Raw genomic sequence first — 21505 nt, forward strand, 5'->3', positions numbered from 1 at the left:
AGACTTATCATTGGATAATATTATCACTTTTTCAAGTGTATTTTGCTTGTACAGTTCTCCTTAGAAAACATCAACACCTCCAACTCACCGTTAGTACCTGTACATAGTTTACACCTATAGATACTTAAAAAAAGGGGGAGTATTTTATCCTAAAACTTATTTAAAGCAAAATGTACTGACTGCATTGACTAATTTTATTTTCTGTCTTCTGTAACCAACCCAAAGACCACAAGAGGCACAAGAGAGAGGCTGCAATTCAGGGATAAATTCTGCACAAACAAAGTATTTAAATACAAATACAGATCAAACACTCATCTGAGGAGAGGTTAATTACAAGGAGAAGGTCTGTTTTGTTTAAGTTCTTATGCTGTCTCTTCCCCAGGCTACCCAACACTTCTTCAAGTCCTTTAGTAACAATAATAGGTGGAACTGGAATCCCAATAAGCCATAAAGAACATCACCTCCCACGAATATGAAGAAATGCTCTTTCTGCAACCTGAAAGTTCCAAAAAGGGCTGGACAAAGTACTCTGCTGTGGAGGAGCAGGAACCTGCCTCTCGTCCTGGGAACCTTTGAGCCCAAGTCTCATTAACCACGAGCTAAGGCAAGAGTTGATACTCAAGCTGGAATATCAGTTAATGTGACTATCTTCAAGGGGAAAAGGCAATCTCTTTGAAACCACTGGAGCAGTTTTGGTGTCTCCTCTAGGCTGCTTAGAAAAATAGCATTTACACAAACATTTGCCCAGCTTTAACCAATTCTGCCTCTGCAATGGACCAGAACTCCTTGGCAATTAGCAGAGCTGTGCCCTCCCACATACAGAGCTAAGTTTAAATTTGACATTCCCTGAAACAACTGTTATTCTAACAAAGCCTGGGGTTGAGTCTCCCCCTGCTCTGGAAAGTTTAGTTTTTTATGCTTAATAAACTTCAAAGGACTGAAGTAACAGATAAAGTACAACCTTAAACAATTTGAATAAAATGCTGCTCTGTGGAAACGTCCCAGCAATCCTGCTGGGCAGCACTGCTCAAGCTGGATGCTCACGCTAGCCATGTCCAACTCAAGGACAGCTTTCTAGTCTCATACAAGTCCCTCCTGGCCACCTCAGGGATGATGAACTTCCCGAGGAGCCAGGAAAGGGCAGTGCTTGGCAATGCTCTGCTTATGGTTGCTGATCCTACCAAAAATGCCTGTCCTGGCTGCTTTCACACAGCGATTTTAGGTCTGAAAGGGCTCATATGTGCTCCCAGTTAGTAACACATTCATGACCAGGGCACATGAGGAACAGAAAGACAGATAATGGTAAATTATTTTAGCTTCCTGGACATGGAATTTCCCACAAACATTAAGGAGCAAAGCACTGATTTTTTTAAGGGCATGGAGCTATAGTGGCATAAGGCAACTAAGACCTTTCAAAAGCTTTAACAAGTGGCCTGAACACTTTCATTTCACACTTCTGATTAATTCAGTTTCAGTTTCCTGATATAAGTTGACCTACCATAGTACCAAACATAGAGAAGACAAGGAACCTTTGCTGCTTTGGTTCTCTGATTTGTTTTTTCCTATTCCTACCAGTATATACATCCCTCCCAGTGCCTGCCACATTTTTGTAAGTGCAGGATGCTCCAAGCTCACCTATTAATCAAGGCATTTGCACAGGCCCATCTCACCTCTGACAGCTTCCCATTCCAATCCTGGTTTTAGTTTTAAAGCAGTCTTCTGGTTTGCAGAGCTCTCCCACAATTTGCTCCCTCCAACCTAGAGCTTCACAGTCCTAGAGCTGGGCCCACTGGAAGCCAGAAGCTTTGAAAACCTCCATGACATCTTTCCCAATCAGCAGAATTTGGAGTTAAGCAAGAGACTGGTCTGGCCAGGGACCTGAGAGCAGATCTGATCTGGTTCCTACAAGCACAGTATTAGGCAGTGACTGGTACTCAAGAACAGCCAAATAAAAGCAATTATCTTATCTATTAAAGTAGAGGACTGTTTATACACATGCTTTTAATGGTGTCTTCTGCTTTGAGAAATCTTAAGGACTCCTGCACTGCAGTCCCAGCTCCCTTCCTCATGAAAAGGCTTCTTGCTTATCTCCTGCTGCAAATCTAATGTGAGGTTTTCTGGTGATGGTATGTGACGGTCACAACACTCTTCAAAACAGAGCTCTGGGTATTAGCTCTGTATGAAACAAACCCAGGTAGCTGTGCATTCCACTGACATATCAGTTTCCTTGGGCCTGCCCAGACGCAGGACTGCTCTACGTGTCTATCACTAATTTTTAAAAACCAAAGCACTTTATTGTTGCTTCCAGGAGGCAGCAACTAAATGGGATCCCACCGACCTTCGGCAAAATTTAAGCTGCTACACGCCAAAGGTTAAACTCCACCTAATTTTCTTTTTACCCTCCTTATCTTTCTAAGACATCTCCAGGTAGGGTCCATTCAACACCACAGCCCTCTGCAAACATGTCAAGGCATTCCTTTTGTGTTGGCTCAAAAGGAAAAATGCCACTTCATGACTTGCCAAGAACAACTGTTTAGCTAAGTCCTGGAAGCTTTCCATCTACAAACATCTGCACCTCTTACTCACCTGACTTAGGGTGACTGAGAAAATTCCAGGCAATGGCTGTTAAATGCCACTGCAGCTGAGCCCCCTAGAAGGTGACATTGTTTTATATTTCATCCGGAGACTTGAGGACATTTTAAATCATTCATATTGTGAAGGTCTGCTACAGAGAGTGCTTTCCAACGCACTCTCCTATTACTAGTAACAAAGATGCTCATTTCATATATCTTTGTTTAAGAGAAACACGATCCCACCAATTCCAAAGAAACGGCTTCATCTGTTAAGGACTTAAACCAATTTGTACAGGTTGCTCTTTTTATTAAGCCTGTATTATGTCCAACAAGAAGTACATGGGAGTGTGGTACTACAGTTACAGATGACAACTAACTAAGAATTAGTAATCAAACAGATAGCGGACAGATAAGAAATGACCCTCACAAGTACTCTAACTGGAGAGCCCTTAAGTATGACATATCACACACAATCATGGCTTGACACTACTAGATATGCGGTATATATATCCCATATGTACAGGTAATACTGTCTGTCAGGCCCCACTAGGTCCATTCCATGGATATACATGATAATAAAGTCAGACAGATTTCTCTGCATCTCAAATCCAATCCTTCTTTTCATTTACTTTTAGATTGTTGACTGACAGGGCTGGACTCAGAGGTCTTGCACTGTTCTGTGAATCTGGGTGCAAGCTGGAAAACACCGTACATAATCTCTGCTTGTTTCTCAGATATGTTTTTAAAGCCTCATTGAAACATCTATACAGGGACCAGGTGGATAGGGCAGGGGATGAAATTGAAAATGAGCTGACTATCACTGTTCTGCTAAATAGAGATACATAAAGTTTGCAACTGTTTTAACTGTGAAGGTGTCTACAGTTGGTAGTAAAAAACTAGTCATCTGACCACTCCAAGTTCCCATATGTAATTTTAACCAATCTTTTGTTTCCTGTTTATAAAACGGCTCTCATATACTGAAGCCAAATATCTACTTTAAATATTATTTTATTTACAATACGTGGAAGTGAAAAGACCCATTTCTATCTCAAAGTGCAAACCAGAGACTTGTGAAATTTTACAAGTTGAAGATGTTGAAGCCCTTATAACAGACAAATGACTCATTCAAGTCTGATGGAAGGATCCATACAGACAAATGTCTGTTTATCAGGGTAGGTTCGAGAATGCCTTTGCTCTGCACATGACTTCTCATCATCAATAGATATTGGTACTGGATGTGTGAGTGGCAGATTCCCGTTGTTACTGAATTACAGCACTCACTCAAAATTTCTACATCTAAGCAGACCGGCCTAAGATTCTGGAACTGACACTGAGGTCCATGTCAGTCCAGTCGTTCACTGCCTTGCTGAAAAGTGAAACAAGAATCAAACACAAAAGCCCTTCCGCAATGCTTGAAAATATATACAAAAAATGCAGGCTGGCAAACTCAAGGAGTATCAATTGGCCATAAAATAATAAAAATTGGAGTGTGCACAGGTCAAAGTATTGCAACAGCTATCAGTTTCACAGTCAGGGAATGTAAAGCAAAGAGAGGTCCATATTGAGGACAAGACTGTTAACAGAAGAGAATGAGGTCAGGAAACCTCATGCTCCACCTATGACTTAAACTGCATCACAATGCTCCTCACAACTTCAGCTCTTCTGCAGAGAGCACAGACACCGCTCATGTCATATGAACAGATCAGGCCCATCACTTCAGCCAGGGTCACTCTCAAACAAAGCTGGGCTCCACGTATGCTAGAGGCTGTGAGCTACGCTGGCCTTGCTGTTTGCTGACCAGTAAGCTGTTGCCTGGTTTATTCTCTATGAAGAATAGGCATCCCTGGTACATTTTCATCAAAGGTAACAAAAGCCCCTAAATAACAGAGAACTTCTGTCACTGAGAAAAGGACAGGAGCTTTGAGAGAAAGGTGGACTGATGCTACTCTGGATGACTTTCTCACACAAGTGATCCTTCCCCTCTGCTCCTCGTTTCGGCTCCTGTTGGTAGACCTGGCTCCCTGGTCACCAAGTCACCATCCTATTCCTGCTCTGCCCCAGGCACAGAGGTTCATCTTCTCCAGTATCGTTGAAACCATCCCTTTCCCCTTCATTCTGGCACTAAAACTCAGCGCTCTCAGGCCAGCCACCACTTTGGCATCCCTGCTTCTACACTCGGTCCCTTCGAGCAGATCTGAACCGCTGTGAAAATCAGCCGACTCCCTGAGCACTCCGAACACACCACTCTCCCTCCTGGCCTTCCCTTGTGCTCTGGATCAAGTTCAAGATTTCAGCCCTCATTTTCGTTGCACTTTACAACTCATGGCAATTACTGTTGGCTCATAATTGCTGTAATGATCCATCTATGGTAGTTATTCATTCATACATACCCATGAGCACACCTACACACACCTCTGTACGTAAGCATGGTATGTGCTGATTAATGAAAGATAGAGGAACAATAAAAGCCAAATCAAGCATATATTTTTGCTCAGAATGTCAGATTTTGTGTTTCGCAAAAACCCAGCCACACCCATGCTAACCAACCGGGCTGCTGAGCTGCAGAACAATACGCTGCATTGTATGGAAGGAAAACAGTGAGTTTGGTATTTTGGTTCAAACGACTTTCAGTTTCTCGATAGTGCATTTCTTCTTGTCATTTCTCTACAGCACAGATATGTCCCAGATTACTTCGTAAACAAAGCAAAAATAATTTCTTTCATCCAACTGTGGCAGGAACTGAACAACTTAATCTGATCATTGTGTGCAAAGAAAATATTTCCAATGACGACATCTTCCTATGTCAATTGGTTTTTATTACAGATGTCATCTTGATGTGCCATATTAATGCAGCTCTTTCTTCTCATTTCAAGATTTTAATCTAAGTTTGTTGCTCTAGTATTTTATTGGTTCAAAATACATGCTGTAAAATCCATGGCCATCAAATTTTCCTGTGAGCTAAAAATAAACTGCTCTTGTCAGATACAGTTAGCTGATAAAAAGTGTCAGAGACTTCTCTGAATTACTTTGATAACTTCCTGTTTATGTGGTACTGACCCTTGTCTAATAAAGATCTTTTACACTTGGAATAAGAGAAGATACTGCAGCATACTATTCTTTAATGGACAATGCTGATTACTTTTGAAAGCCTTTAATACATTTCCCATATTAGACATGAACAGATGTCAGGGATGTTGCCAAGTGAAATTTCTTTTATGCAATCTTGGCTTGTTGTACAATAATAGCCCTTTCTCAACATGGGAAAAAATTACAGACCCAACTAATTTCCTTGACAGGGAAGAGTTACATATGTTTTCCACTTGTAGTTTTTACGGCAAGTTTACAATTTTGCCAAACCTGGAACTAATTGGGACCATTTCCAAGAACGGCCCAATAAACTCACAATGTGTACAGCTAGCCTAAAATGCAGCAAATGATTGTTTGCTTTTACGTTTTTTTTCTAACAGGGAAAAGTTAGATTGCACAATTATTTCATTTAAGTTACTTAAACACTTACTGTTTCATATCCTCCCAGTTTTTGAGCAGCTTGAAACATAGTCCAAAGGTTAACTGTTAGAGGGACAATAAGTATTTAGATAAGCATTGCATTAACCAACATATTTCAAAGAAATGTAAATTAAACAGTTTTTAAATAAGAAAAATAGAGAAAAAAAGCTCACAGCCCCTCAAAAAGCTCCTGTGAAACATTTTCTAAATAAGTATTTACATAATCTGAAGAGTAAATATTAACCCATACTCTCTATATATTTTTAATTACATAAAAGAGAACACACTTAGATTCCTTAACAGGACTGGAAAAATACACTGAGACAAAGGTAATGGGCTCATTTGACTTTGCTGATAAGAGGCAACGTGTAATGACTGTTGCATGTTTCCATAACTTTGATAACAAAAATTACTCATTGGGAAGAATGTTGCTTTTAATTATTTGTTTAATACCGATTTCATTAGGAAGCAAGCATGAGCCACACACTGGCTCACAGAGAAAGCCTATCGATTAAACAACAATATCCAGTATTTACTGTAGCTCTGATAATGGCCTCCATAATCAATAAACAATACGCTGCATTCTAACGGGTCCTGTGTGAATGAACCCAGAGGCAGCACAAATGAGAACTGCCATAATAATTATGGCATGGGTGGTTGTGCCTTGCCCACAGCTGTGGGGTTGGAGAGAAAACTCAATTCCAAAGATGTGTTGGGAGACGCTTGTTTCTTCCTAGAGAACTTCTCTCATGTGCTTCTCATCCTGGCCCACAGTCCCATGGGGCCACTGCTTGCTGCTGGTGTCTCACTTCTATTTTATTATTTTATTTTTTATTGCCAGAAGAAAAATTGATGTCTTAGCTCTATGAAAGGTGTATGCACTATTCCACCAACAAACAGTGATTCCCCTTAGATGTGCTACCAATATTTCAGGTCAGACTCAGCGATTAGGCTGTGGACCACGGACGGGATCTCTTCCTGTGTGGGGGATGCTCTGTTGTAGTGTTCGTACTCCTGCTTCCCACCAACCTACTTATATTGGCAGTGTTTGCACGAGTCTCGCTGGACAAATACAGAGCCTCGTCTTGCAAACATTTCTGTTCTTCTCAGCGCATTTACTCCTGGTATTTCGGTATTTCCCGGATCAGGCCCCTAATTTATAGTGAATGCCAAGGAACTTTCCGTGTATTTCAGCTAAATGTTAGCAGAGGGCCCTCCCCTCGGTGGGGAATTTTAGAAAGAATACTTTAGCTTGTCTTTCAAGCCCACCCTGACCCCATGCTTGAGGGAATGAAGAATAAAACAGAGGGGGGAAAAAAATCCTCTCTTCAACACAAAACGTTCTGAAAGCCTCATTGAACCTTGTACTGTTTCAAAGCTATCAAGAGCTTTGCTTAGGCCTTGATTTAATCTGAATCAATGCATAATGCAACGAAGTTGTTCATAGTACATTAATTTTACTTCCATTCCAAGCAGCCAGTTTTCAGACAAACACTGTAATCATTCGGAGTTATATAAGTTTATAATGGCTGCTGGAGGCCTGTTGCAATCAGTGCCAATTGCTATTAGGTATGTAAATTGTTATGTAAAACATACAGGTTTGACATTCTTCATCAAAATAACACATGGTTTTAATCTGGGAGAGAAATTAGAGTAAATAATATTTCAATGCATAGAGTTTTCCCTTTAAGGAAATAAAGTATCCTACAATCTATAGATAAGAAGGAAAAGTACCCCCATTTACAGCTTTTGTTGGTAACAGAAAGATCTACATTGCGCTGCAATATTTATGTAAAATTTAGTTACAACTGTATCTTCCCCACATACAATTGCTTTACAGATTGTGGCATTACAAACTGTACATGCCAAACCAATTCTAAACATTGCATTCTGCATTAAATAGATACAGTCTGGTTTTATATTCTCCACAGTAATTTATTATCTATAAACACATTTTGGGGCTTAAAAATACGATAGCTTTTGTGCCTTTCTTGACCACTTTTAAATGTCTTCCTTTAATATTTGTCCTTTCATAAAGAACATCTGGGCACAATAAAGATACGTCATATTATTAACTCAGAAGAAAGGCATTACAGACACTGCAGATTTACAAAACAGAAAACTAGAGAGTTTTCAACATGCCTATTTCTAGTCATAATCAGTGGATTTAAACCTATAAATATCTGGCAGCAACTACCCCAGAAGGAAGAGATGCAAATCTAGGCATAAGACAGTGAAATGCCTGGACTGGAAAATGTGTAGATATAAACGTGGTCCCCCCCAACCGTAAGGCTTTAAAATAGACTTTGTGTGCAAATGCTTTCTCTAGAGAAGCCAAACCATTCTAAAATGCCAACAAGAAAGTGAGAAAAAGGATACTTACTCTGCTTAAAACCTAAATAGGGTATTCGTTCAATTGGTGTTTTCCTTTCTTTCATGTATTTATAAAGAGCCACAAGGAAAGCCTGCTCATCAGCTCTGCATTCTTCACCTACGGCAATCTTTGATTTATCCTCACTTGAGCCTTTTTTACAGTTGCTGTTGTTACTCTTGGGTTTGGGCAAAGCTGACTTAGCCTCACATTTTACCTGGGAAAAGAAAAGATGTCATATCAGATCTGGGTAACCTTTAATTTTCACTTAAGGAGTAAAAACCCTCTCCTAAGTAGAATGGATTGTTGAAAAAAAAAATGGAGGCCAAACCATGCAACTGTGTTTGAGGGGAAACAAAGGAAGCTATTTATAGAGCTAAATGTCTTGTTCTGAATCTTAGTCACAACATTTTTAAATAGCCACATCTTTAAATCATTATAACCCATTGGTAATGCTCTGCAGATCTGCATTTTTATGACTATACATTGCTATGTCACAGACAGCTCCCATCTCTCACATACACTTGCCATTAGCAAGTCTAATAATAACCTTCGTTCCAGGATTGACACTGAGCATTGTCAACTCCCGTAGACAACCCTTGGAGCTGAGGGTGCTCAGCCCCTTCCAGGAATGCCTGAGCAGCCAGCTCTGAAACGACACATTTTTCTTTCCTTTGGCCCACCAAAATAGATGCAAACCTTGGCAAGCCTTACCCAGGCAGATCGGAGGCTCTGCTGTAGCACGGACTTAAGTGGGGCTGAGCATCTGCTTAAACTTAAGCACAGCCCCTAGTATTTAGCAGAAGGAAGAGGCTGGTAGCCGGAACCTTCCCCGACAGACGCCGGCAGCCCCAGTGCACGCGACTCCCAGAGCTCCAGTTCTCCCATCAGCCGCCCGGCAGCCCCGTGCCAGTCAGGACATCAACAAATTGGAACTGCTTTACCTCTCATCAGTATTCAAACATGGGGAAAAATGTCCAGTGAGAGCGGCTTAATCCTGCAGTCCTCCTGAAGATAATCCTCTCACTGAATCGAGCAAATTACAACTCCAGCACTCGCATAGTTTATGTATACAAAAAACAAATAGCCGCACCTTGCAAACTGACGTTTAAAAGCCCTCCACGACCAAGACAGGACTGATACATTTCCACTGAAATACTGGAAGTCCTCTAATACAGAGCAGCGGAGATAGTTACACATATTTTGGGTTTGCACTGTCCCTCCAATGCTTTTGAGTGCTGCTCCATGCCCCATCCAAGACATGTCTTTTGTGCTCCCAGGGGGAGCAGGGGAAGTGCAAGAGCCAGAGTTTGGTATTTTAGGAGGACAGCAGAGGAGAGCAGGGTATCTCGCTGAACAGGAAGGCAGGAGCTCATAGCCAAGTAAGTCACTGACTCTTGTTCACTCTCCCCACTTCCAAACTGGATGCTTCCTGGGTACTTGTTGATATTTTGGAAGTAAGTGCTATGAAGAGCATTGCGTAAATGCTTGTAAACAAACATCTCATTGGAAAGACTATGATATGTTTATTTTATCTCAATAAAGCTGCCCTGTGTTCAGGCTCAGGAAAAGCAAAATCTTTTATACTCCTCCACGGTATTAACTTTGCAGAAAGCACTGACTTAAGGTCAGCTGCCTCCATAGCTTTCCACAGATACTGGACAAAGCAACACTGGCTCCTAACCAGAGGGGAGAAGTGGCCATGATTCTCCAAGGTAATGGATGCTGCTGATAAATCCTCCTGGTGGTCACTGCATGGTACAGGCTCGCTCCTCCGAGGTAATGCCGCAGGGACTGGGGAACAGATTTCCTGTGGGATTTTCCTTGATCACTTGCTGGTAAGCTTGTCTGCTGCACTGCTCGATACTCTCTGTTTGTGTGGTTCGAAGAGGTATTGTCTTCCTACGGCACAAGACACCATGCTTTGCCTTTTAGCAATAGATGTGCTCGTTGATTAAACTTCTGTAAAGATCCTGGGTTTCATCCAAAACTCAATGGAGCTAATGGGATTTTTTTCCTATTAAATGAACTTTGGATTTCCTCATCCACTTTTCAGTTCAGAACTGTAATCCCTTGACTTTTTTACTTTGGCTCCTCACAAAATTATTTAACAGCTTCCACTTAATAAAGTTTAGATTACATTGTCACAGTTTTCAATGCTATACCAAAGACTGGGTTAGCACTCCCACTATGAGTCCATTCTCAATAAACTTAGGATTCTTAATTTGAGCTGCAAATTTGTTGCAAGTGAAAACTTGGAACAAGTTCACTGGACCTGGGAACAGTTCTTCAGTTTGTCACCCACTTGGCTAAGTCAAGTCAGTCAATCAAACAATCAATCAATCAATCATCTTTTTAATGGATTTTCCTTTTTCAAGCTAGACAACTCAGACCAATATTTGCAAAGACAGCCTGGGTGTGGATGCTAAATGAAATCAAAGCTCACTACAATGCAAGCGAACTAATGGCAAGAGATGCTATTCCCAAGGAGATGAAAGGAAACAAAAAAAAAGACATTAAAAAGCCACCAGGAGTGAAAAAACCCATGTTAACACACAACCTCCTTCTCTCCCGGGTACAGTGAACTGAGGTCAAAGCACCTGTGGAACTCAGAGGTGTCAAAATGCAACAGATGGACTCCAAGCAATGTCAAGTTCAACAAAGCTTTGATGAAGGTTGCACTGCTTCATCTGCTCAGGGTTCGAGGCACAAGCCTCACTTATGGAACCTCCCCACTGTCTGACAGGACATATGGATGAATGCCATGATCAATGATTCACGAGAACCAAAAGGGACAAATGCCATTCTGGGTAACACTGGTGTAAATCCAGTATAAACATATAAAAGTCAGTGACAGCAATGCCAGATTTGCAACAGGCACCACAAACCACCTTTCTCTCTCAAAACATAATTTTGAATCCTCCTAGAGGGCAAGGACTGGAGGAACATCCTGAACACAGAGTTTTGCTTGGCTCTGCTCTCTTTTCTGGTCTGCTCGTGAAGCCTGAACAACTCCATTACAAAGGAAGAGTTTGATTTCTACAGGAGGAGTTGAAGCTCTTTCATTGCAGCCTCAGTGTGAGGCCTCCAAAGGGACACAGGGCTAAGGCCCCAACAGGCAACCCAGCGCTGCGGCGTGGATAAGTTGGGGGTGTTCTGAGATGGGCTCTGGGAACATCTGACCACCTCCTACTGTGCGTTCCATCAGGGGTGTATGATCCAGGACCAAATGGCCAGTGAACACTCGCGGGTACCCCTGTGCGTCTGTCTTCTCCTGCCAGAGGTCACACACCACCGCAGACCTGCATTTTAGAGTTTCCGTCAGATAATGGCTGAGGCACTCAGAATAAATCTCTAGGTCTGAAGAACACGCCGGGCCACCTGTGGCCACAAGAAGAGCATATCCTGGTAACTTTTAAACTAATTTCCCAGATCTTGCTGTACAAATGAAGTGAGAGAGTTCCTTTAGCATTTGTACTAGGAGATGTAATGAGTAGATTCATTTGGGGACAATTTCTGTGTTTAACAATTTAATCCTTTCAGTTCTTCAAAATGGTCAGATCGGCCAGTTCTAAGAAGCTCTACAGTGCACTTCTGCACACTTTGGATGGGAACACTCTTTGGGAGCTTGAAGCAGGTACGACGAGTCTCGCATTGGAGCCTACAAGTCCCAAAAGCGTGTCCAGCACTGATGACACGTGAAGTATGAAAGCTTCCAGAGTCCTGGGAGTGTTTGGAGAGAAGATGTGTCTCTCCAGGAGAGCTGATCCTGCCTCAGTAGGTCTCGTATTCTTGTGATTTTAACATTCCCGGCCTGGGAAGGAACCCCCCGGGATCTTCCCCAGGAGGTACTAAAATGGATGCAGTGACCAGCAAGGACATCAAAAGCAAGAGATGGTTCACAAAAGACCAGCTTCCCCTGGCAGCACCTGCAGGTCCAGGACAACATCGTCTGTCATGCTATCGCTCTATTTTTAACAAGCCACCTACACCGGAATTTATTCAGAGTTGCTCCTACCCAACCAAACGCTCTTCTGTGTCAGGTAACAGTAAAAGCCCACAAAACGATCTGCTCATGGTTCAAGGTAAACAAGCCTAATGAGAACTAAGATGTAAGAAGGTACAAAGCTTTCTAGTCACTGGCAGCTGGGAACATGAAATTCAGCAAGTCATGACAACCACGTGGCTTCCATTGGCCTGGACAGGCTCAAACCCTCAGTCTTCAGAATGCCACTTCTGCCATTTTCCAACCCAAACTGTACCGCCACCGTGTCTCCATCAGAGCTGTCACCCTACCTCCCAAGAAATGAGGCTGCTACCAGACACCAGGTGCCACGGTCTGAGGACAAAAGCTGCAGAACTTCTGGTCAAAAGGGATTTTAGCTGGAACAGGAATACGGCCAGGACCGCTGCCAAAATGTTTCAGCATCTGACAGAAGTGGATTTGTCCTGTTTACACTAGCAGTGTTCAACCCCGCTCTCCACGGACCCGTTGTCAGCATTAATTGGAGATGGAGTACGGACAGAGGAGAAAAACTAATCGTGAAGACGAACATGGAACCTGAGATGATGATTTAACATCTCAACTGTACCCAACAATCGGAAGACTATAGGTGGATCTCCATTCTCCCCTTCCCCAAACACTCTTTCCCTCCTTTCCCAGAAGGATCTGTATAAAGTGCAATACTTCTGCTGCAGAGGGTTTCTGATTCACTGTCCTCCTCTTATTAAAGTATATCCACAGCCCTGAGATGCAGATTGATGTGAAGAGCAATGGTGAAGTCAGTGTGACTACATGCAAGGACATTATATCATGAGCATGTCTATTATTTATAATGAAATTAAGCTGGCCAAGATAATTAATGCTATTAATATCTGCACAATGATGAGCACAGTATGACTAGATAAATAGGCAGAATTACTTCTTATCTGAAATATCCTCCCATTTGACTAGAAGGGTGAACCCAAATATAAACAGGGAGGATAAACAATTTGGTATGAAGTGTAACTGCTGTTTTTAATTATCTAATACCTATATATCAGGTGCTGAAGAGGCAGAACTACTCATGCTACAGTCCTGGATGCTCTGACAACACGGTCCATGCAGCAGTTTGCTGGTAACATTTAATATGAAAACGGGTTGGGGGAGGGGGAAACTGAGGCAAATTGAGACATTTTCACACCATGGATTTTGCACGTTCTTCCACAGAGCAAAAATATTCAGGCAAACTCTATAGTGTCTGGCAGGACCCCGCAACTCAACACACCAGGCTCCAACCATGCCTGTCTAACACGATAGTACAGACTCCAACCAAGCACAATAGGGCATAGAAAGAAAAGAAACAGTGACTTAAGGGCAGAGCTTCATCATGAACTTCAGCCTCTTTAATCGTCAACAGAAGGCACAATTTTAACTGAACTCCTAGGGAGGAGGAGGAGGTGGAATTTAATTTGCCTTCCTCTGAGAAACTGAGAGCAGAACACTTCCACTTGACCTCTTTAACCTCCTAATCTCCCAGGACATTCACTGCCTACAACAATACCAATGCAAACGGATCTATAGATCCACTGTATTTCCTAAAGAGATGGTCACAACAATGGAAGTGTTTCTCAGATACACATCCATCTAATTTATTGAAACAATGGATTCAGGAGGAGTTGGCCTAAAAATTCAGTCTATGCAAACCTGTTTAGCTCAAAAGTATCACAGTGACAGAGTTCTGCCTCAGATAAAAATCTACAAGTACTGCTCTAAGTAATTTTCCGTCTTCACATCTTACAGTTTCAAATTAAATCACCCTGAAAGAAGCCATTTGTGCTGCCCTTTTTTTTTAAAGAGAAAACCAAATTCCTATTTAAAACCACACAGACAACATAGAAAATACGATATAAATCACACTACAGAAACTCGATTTTAAAATATTTTAAGCAAAATATACAAACCCATAAATATCTAAAAGATTAAGTCTATAAACACAAATCAATGATCCAATTTTTACTTGCAGTATGGGCTAAGCACTGCAGCACATACAGACGACTCTGTAAAAGCAAGCACTATTCAACAAACCCTGGAACATGCAGCTCAGCACTAAGAATTAAAGAAACAGCCCAGATTTAGTTTTAATTTCGTACTGAATTTCTGCCTTTATATATATATATATATATATATATACACAATTTTTTTTTTTAATTAAAAAAAAGTCAATATCTTAACACTGGGGTAATGCCGTTTGTGTGTGCTTCTTAGAAACCATTACTGAAGCGGCTCTTGTTTCATAGTCTGTTTATCTTCAAACTTATATTTAGAAGTACATTGTAACAGGGTGAGCTGCTCCCAGGTTTATTTTTAATTCAAAGATACTGTCACAAACTATGTTTGTGTGTCACAGAATGTGAAAACTAACACTAGATGCCAAGAAAGCTTAAGCACTACCAGTTACCAACAAGCTGATAGCATTAGGTTGTTAGGTGATTATAGTTGCTGGTAACTTTGAACACAGCCACGATTTAAAGTGAAGAATAAAACTACTGAAAAAATTACATTTATCTCCTCAAGAAAATAAGTTACATTCTAAATTTGAAACAGCATGCTGGGAAACAAAGGCAGGGCTGTACCTAAAAAAGGAGAGTGTACTGAAAAGAGTATTATTAAGTGATTTACCTTGGCAACAGCTTTGCTTTCAGAATTATTGTTGGAATCCTTAATGCCATTTAATGAATCTCTTCTCTGTGGGCAAGGCTTCTTTTTGCGCGGTCTGCCTTTAAGATTTGGCGCTGAAAATTAATGGAGAACAATTTGAGCACATTGTCTTATACTGGCTTCTTAACAGCTGAAAGCACAATAAATAACTCCACTACAATCAATCACAGAAATGTACAAATCTGTCTACAGTAAATGCTTATTACGAGACTCCCATCCTCCACAGGTTACATCTTGACACACTATATGTTTCTATAGAATATTCCCCCAAGGCTAATCTATTCTACTTTTGCATAACTAATTAATAAAAAGACAAACACTGGTCTCCAAAGGACTCAGAGAGAAAGCACAAATATTTCTCCATGGTACAAAAAAAAGATCAAAATAGAATATTTATAGGTAACTTTGCATTAATCAGCCTGCTGCAATTATTATTTCTAATATTCAAGTAAGAGTACTAACTACTATTTCCAACTTTGGGAAACATCTGGTTTTGGAAATGTTCTGAAATATTAAAGTCCTTGCAGCTCCAAGAACTGTTTATATATCCTGTCATTCTTGTCAAAGCTCTTCTAAAAAGTTTTTTTTTTAAAAAAAATTACCCTCAAGTCCTGAAATGGATCAAAAAACCCCTTAACAACTAGTTCTGGAAGTTGACAAGTACTGAAATAAGTGATTGATTGTTTCATAAGGGTTACATACCACACATATAAATTAACATGAATCACTTTCAGTTTTGTCCAATTCTTAAGATAAAACAGCTCTGAAATAACACAGTGACTAAATACTAACTGTGCTGAGCCATACGTAGAATGGGATATGGATCATCATAAAAAACATCAGACTCATCTTTCAATAGTGGTTTTACAACATAAATTATGATCACATATAGAAATAATAGATGAAGCAGATGTTTGCTCATTATTACGTGTCCTGCCTGCTTTCAGATTTAAAAATCAGCCTCCAACTACTATGGCAACATTTAAAATGATAAACAATTATTAACTAATGACTGTACTGAAGAAGATAATTTCCTTTAAACCTTTAATTTCTAGGTAACCATTGTTTTCATTACTTAAAGGGATGATTAGAACAACGTCAGAAATCCAAACACCACAAACCTCTTGAGTGCCTTCTAATTGTTTCTAATCTTACATTTGTCACACAGCAAGCCAGTGGTTTCAGGACATTTTACATTTTAATTAGTTTGCAAACACAATAAAGGGTGTTAATTTGATTTTATAGTTTGAGTAACAGTGTCATATTTGGTCTGTTCAGAGAAAAAGAAAAGCCATGGGTTTAAAACCAAAAGTCCAAAAGATACATCCTTTTTCTTCCCCCAGCACTGGCACACAGTAAATATAAATATATATGCATGTGCGTATGTGTGTAAGTCTATAATTGTGTCTATATAAAAATATGTTTATCTCCCTATAGAAATATCTCCATCTATCTCCAGTGAAGCACATTCTGCTTATTGAAAAGTACTGCAGAAAGCAATTCTGAAATTGTCATCTGAGGCTAACATGCAAAATCAAACAAAGAGAGAAAGAAATTATTACCCATTCCAGTCGACAAACATCTGCCTGATTTATATCTGTACTCATGAATGCGACAGCATGTGACTGCACACTACGTCGCTGGAAGTCTCGACTTGGTGTGGATGTCAGTCTTACACAAAATGAACACTGAGAGTATTTGCTCCGTGCTTACAACTCCCCTCCCCCTGCCGCTCCATTACTCATCTGAAGAGAAACAAGCGGCTCGGCGGGAGCGTGGGACGAGCTCCCAGGATCCAGCTGCCAGCCCTGGTCCCAGTTATAAACCCCGCTCAACCCGCCGCCTTTGATGCCTTCCCAGCACTTACTGGTTTGTGCACGCCTCTGCAATGGGACGGACAAGTCCTTGACCACCGTTAGCCCCACTGGTTGCGCCTTATTTAAAAAGGTGATGAAGAAAACAGAAATGTTCCCTCAATGTATTATGCTGGCATTAAAACATCAGCCTTCAGATGAATGGGTCCCTGACCTGGTCTGAGAAATGGCCGGAGAGAGATGTGGTTCAGCTGAGACCAAATACACTTGCTTGTGAATTGCTTTTTCTTTTTTTTAATAAACAAACTAGTTCAAGTCTCAATGTTTTCCAACCATACTTGTTATCCCGGGTTTTGGCACTGTACTTTGTATCACACTATAAAGCACTCCTCATGTTTTGCTAAAAGCTTTAAAAGCAAGAAGGCATTTGTTCCTGAATTCCAGGTATATTGAGCTTGCATATAAACACTGTTTGACTTGGAGCCTTCCAGGGCAGCGCTGGCACTAACCCACCACGAAACGGGGTATTTACATTCTGCCCGTGGCTCGGGAGCCGCAGCGGGAAGGTCTCTGTGCAGCACACACAGGGACTGTCCCGCACACAGCACCGGGTGACTTTAAAGCACTTTAAGCCATTCCAGATCAGACGTACAATTAACAAGAAAGCAGCAATTGGAATTAATACCAGAAGAGAAGGTCCCTGCCTCTGGTATCTGCTCCATAAGAGGAAACATTTGAAATAGTTCCAGTCACACTTGAAACAAAGCCATTAACATTTGCTCCCTAAATCGTTACAAATAAATGCATTATTTGAAGATTATTTATACTTCAGCCATATCCCTTTTATTCTCTGGAGCTAGGAAACACGACTAGGACCAAAGGAATAATTTACAAGTCACATATTTGTTTTAACTCTTTCCATCTTTTGTTTCATTTATGACATATTCATGAGCACACTGCAGATTTTTTGCATTTGTTATTCATAATTATTTTAAAGCAATTTTACACACACGTTGTGGACTAGTCCCAGTCAGTTTTCCTGATGACATTGGGTGTTCAATATGTACTGGACAGCTAAGTGAATATCCCATGGTTTTTTGTGCTTTCCGGTGGAAAAGGACTTCTGGCATGACTACCTGAGAATATCTGAAACAACTCAATTTCTTCATGTTTGTGCACATGGCTTTCAAATACATTTTCTCAAAGTGTTTGTGGTAATGAGACTTGATAACTTGTAACTTCCCAGAAGGTGAGAACATAAGCAAAGCAAATTAAAGAAAAAGTGAATAAATAAGTACAGAAAAAAGTTTGTATTTATTTGCCACCTCTTTGGTCTCAGTGCCTGAAACTGACATATGAGAGATAGGACATGCTACTGGTTTAAATACTTGCTTTCCCATGTCTTTGACAATGTTTGCTTTTGTCATTTCTTTTCCCCCTTCCTTCCTTTCTTCCTCCATCCTGATGTTACCTAAAAGAGGGAAAACTCAGCTACTGGTATGTCCACTGGGAGCCTTGGTGGGCTGTTGGGAACTGTTTTGCCTCTACTTGGGTGTGACTCAAAGGACGGATATTAGCACAGCATAGGTGCCCTGCGTGCTCAAGTTTTGGGATGCAAACCAGAACACCCGCACTCCTGCAATCTGCAGGTGACAACACCCCGGGAGAGCAGAGCTGCTGCTGCTGCTCAACGCAGGGATGGACAGAAGGGCTATAGGCAGAGAGGTACAGCTGGTACAACAGAAATGACCCAAATCTCCGAGTTCAGACCTCTGGCAGTGAAAGGGCATTCATCCACCTGAAGCTCGCACGGGCCTGTGCCTTGCTGACTCAAGGAGCCTCTTCTTGAGATTACAGCTCATCCCAAGTTTGCCAGTCATCACAAAAGGCAAGCTCATTTCGAAAATGGCAATGCACAAGAAATTGTCTTCCCTGCAAAATCTGCAGGTGCAATAGCAATCTAGAGCCTAGCAGGGAAAGCCACTTCACCTGCTGAATCCAGGCACGTGTTTCAGGTATGACCAGGTAGAACACAAGCAGTTCCAGAACGCACACATTATAAGCCAACTCTCCTCATGTTTTGAGAGCTGGAGGAGCATGAGGGCTCCCCACCTTGGGCTGGTTATCTTTACCATAAATATTGCCATTGTGCCTGCTACCTATACCCATCAAAAGGAGTTAAGAAGGACATTTCAGCACTCCTTGGATGCCAGTTTTATACCAGCACGTTGTGTTGCTTCTTTTTTTCCCTCTGAGCCCACCAACCTGGCTGGCCCCGCAATGCACCCACCACCGCCCGCACCACTGAGGCTGAGGCTGTAACGTGGGGTTTCGTGAGGAACCAAACCAGAATCCAACATGAACGAAGACCTAATTCAAGTGCAAGCATTTGTAACTGTAAAGAACAAAAGGTGTGATTATTAACTAGGATGCATGTGGTGTGGACTTTGTTCTTCAGCTGACTACTACTTGGTGGCAGAAGTGCTCCTGATTAAGTGAAAGCGTGTGAAATGGATATGTCACAAATATCAACAGTTACACAAGCCATGATGACAACCATATCTTAACAACTCTTCCCATTCTGGAATACGTCTTATTGCCATCTCGATTGTGAATTCTCAGGCATAAGAAAATTATTTATAGGAATCTGAACAGAGACAGGAATGTTTTCTTCTACTCCATGTTTGAAAGGGTCCCTGGGTGTTGTCTGGAAATAGGTAATCACCGCAAATCACACACAGATTGCTGCTTGCTATTTGACATGAGGGATCAGCATTTGTCGGAGGACCATGAAAGGTGAACTTGGGACTGAGTGGGACAAAAGACTGGGCAGGAGAAAAGACAAGAGGGAACAGCTTGTACCTGTGGCCGTGGAGTGAGAGAGGGAGACAGGGAGCCTGAGATCTCCTTTGGAATCACACAACTTTCCCTGGCCACAGCCATGCTGAGCTCCTTCCCAATACCCTTTGGTCTGTCTAGAAGCACCTTCAGGAGAGCAAAAGCAGGAGCACACAGCCATGGTCTTCATAAGCAGCAAGTGAAAGGGAAGGTGAGGTGCAGAAGCTGCCACTGCCACCTCCTCTGTGCAAATCCTCACTTACATGCACACCTGCCTTTAAAAAAACCCAAAAGTATTTAGTCCCTGATGTAACGTAAGTGCCCTCAGTAATGTGAGATTAAGATTTAAACACTTTTCTTCTTGTACCTTGCCTTCTTCCCCCCAAACCGTGGTTAAGCTCTGCAGTGACAAAACACCAGCAATGCCCTGCATGTTTTTATTACAAACCCTCACACCTGAGAGGTTAAAAGCAAACCCCGTGTTTTGCATGGCACAGCGAGTTAGATTGTCTGTAAATGTAGACTGGCAAATATTTGCTGACTGAAATGTACCCCAGGAAGAAGGTAACCTGGTGATCCCAAAGCCTGTTCTTGTGAGCTGTGGACCACCATAATCAAACAAGGAGAATCCAGAGGCACCTGCAACAGAGAATTAAAGACCAGGTATTGGAGATAAGCTCAGTAGCAGGCTCCGACCCATAAAGCAAGACAGCCCCACAGAAAAGAGAGGAGCTCAGGGTTAATGCTGCTCACACTAGCTAGAGGTTTCCTCAAAGCCACAGGTCTTCTCTGTTCATGAAGCCATGAAACAGCATCATTGTTTATAAATTACATCTTCCCGTCCAGCTCTCTCATCAGCCTGTGCAAGCATCAGGATATTGCAGGTGATCAGGAGACGACTACGCTGCCCACCCACTCAGAAAATTCCCAAGGTTGTGGTCACTGCTCTCCTGCCACTACCACCCTCAGCTGCTCGGCTTCTAGGGATACTCTCTGCTCAGCAGGACACAGGAAAACAGGAGCATCTCCAAGCCTTGCCACCTCGTATAACTCCCAGCTCGGGGTTAAACCCGAGGACGGCAGGTTTTATGCAGGGGAAAGAGAAGCACCCGAGAATGAGAGCTGCTGAGGTCAGCTGTGATTAAACACTACATATGGTGGAAAAGCGTAGGCTGCCACAAGCAGACAGCACCTCCACCAGCCACCTTCTTTACCACAGGAAGGGGAAACGATTGCTGGACTTAATATCTCCCTGTTATCAAGTCATCCTCGCTTGAGCCATGTCCATGCTGAGAATGCAACGTACTATGTACACACAGCCACCCCCAGATGCACAAATAAGAGACAACAGCTGTATTTTTGGGGTACCTGACTTTAACAGGTTAGTTACAGTAGAATTATCTTTTTTTTAGGAGTCTGATTATCATTGGAAGTCCAATGAGTTCAACCCTCCCCACAGCACTGTTCTCTAGATACACATATTTTGGCTGATGTAAAAGATGTGTTGTTGTAGGAAGGGTGTTAAAAAAATAGTGGCCTTCACACAGCTGAGGTCAAGCTACGTTGGCACTCTGTCAAAATCAGTGGTGTAGCCAAGAGTTTTTAATGAGCCTGGAATGCATTACCTCATTTGTCATACCTGGATCACTTACTCATGCTGAGTCCAAAATAACCTTGGACCTTGCTGGCTGCTCAACAAACC

General features: G+C 41.8%; 1 protein-coding gene across 3 annotated transcripts in view; it reads right to left on the reverse strand.

Annotated features, from left to right (window-relative positions):
* The window catches only part of ARID5B (AT-rich interaction domain 5B), a 113371-nt gene that overhangs the window by 19498 nt on the left and 72368 nt on the right, over positions 1-21505 (reverse strand). For 2 of the 3 annotated variants that reach the window (XM_065843526.2, XM_065843525.2), the window contains 3 exons: positions 15113-15225; positions 8464-8668; positions 6091-6143 (listed from right to left, as the gene is read on the reverse strand). In XM_065843526.2, the coding sequence (XP_065699598.1) occupies positions 6091-6143; positions 8464-8668; positions 15113-15225 (371 nt within the window). Of the gene's footprint in view, positions 1-6090; positions 6144-8463; positions 8669-15112; positions 15226-16713; positions 16835-21505 lie in introns of those variants that run through there. The other variant, XM_071811678.1, reaches the window with a different exon arrangement.

This window comes from Patagioenas fasciata, chromosome 8, assembly GCF_037038585.1.
Source record: "Patagioenas fasciata isolate bPatFas1 chromosome 8, bPatFas1.hap1, whole genome shotgun sequence".
Lineage (NCBI taxonomy): Eukaryota > Metazoa > Chordata > Aves > Columbiformes > Columbidae > Patagioenas > Patagioenas fasciata.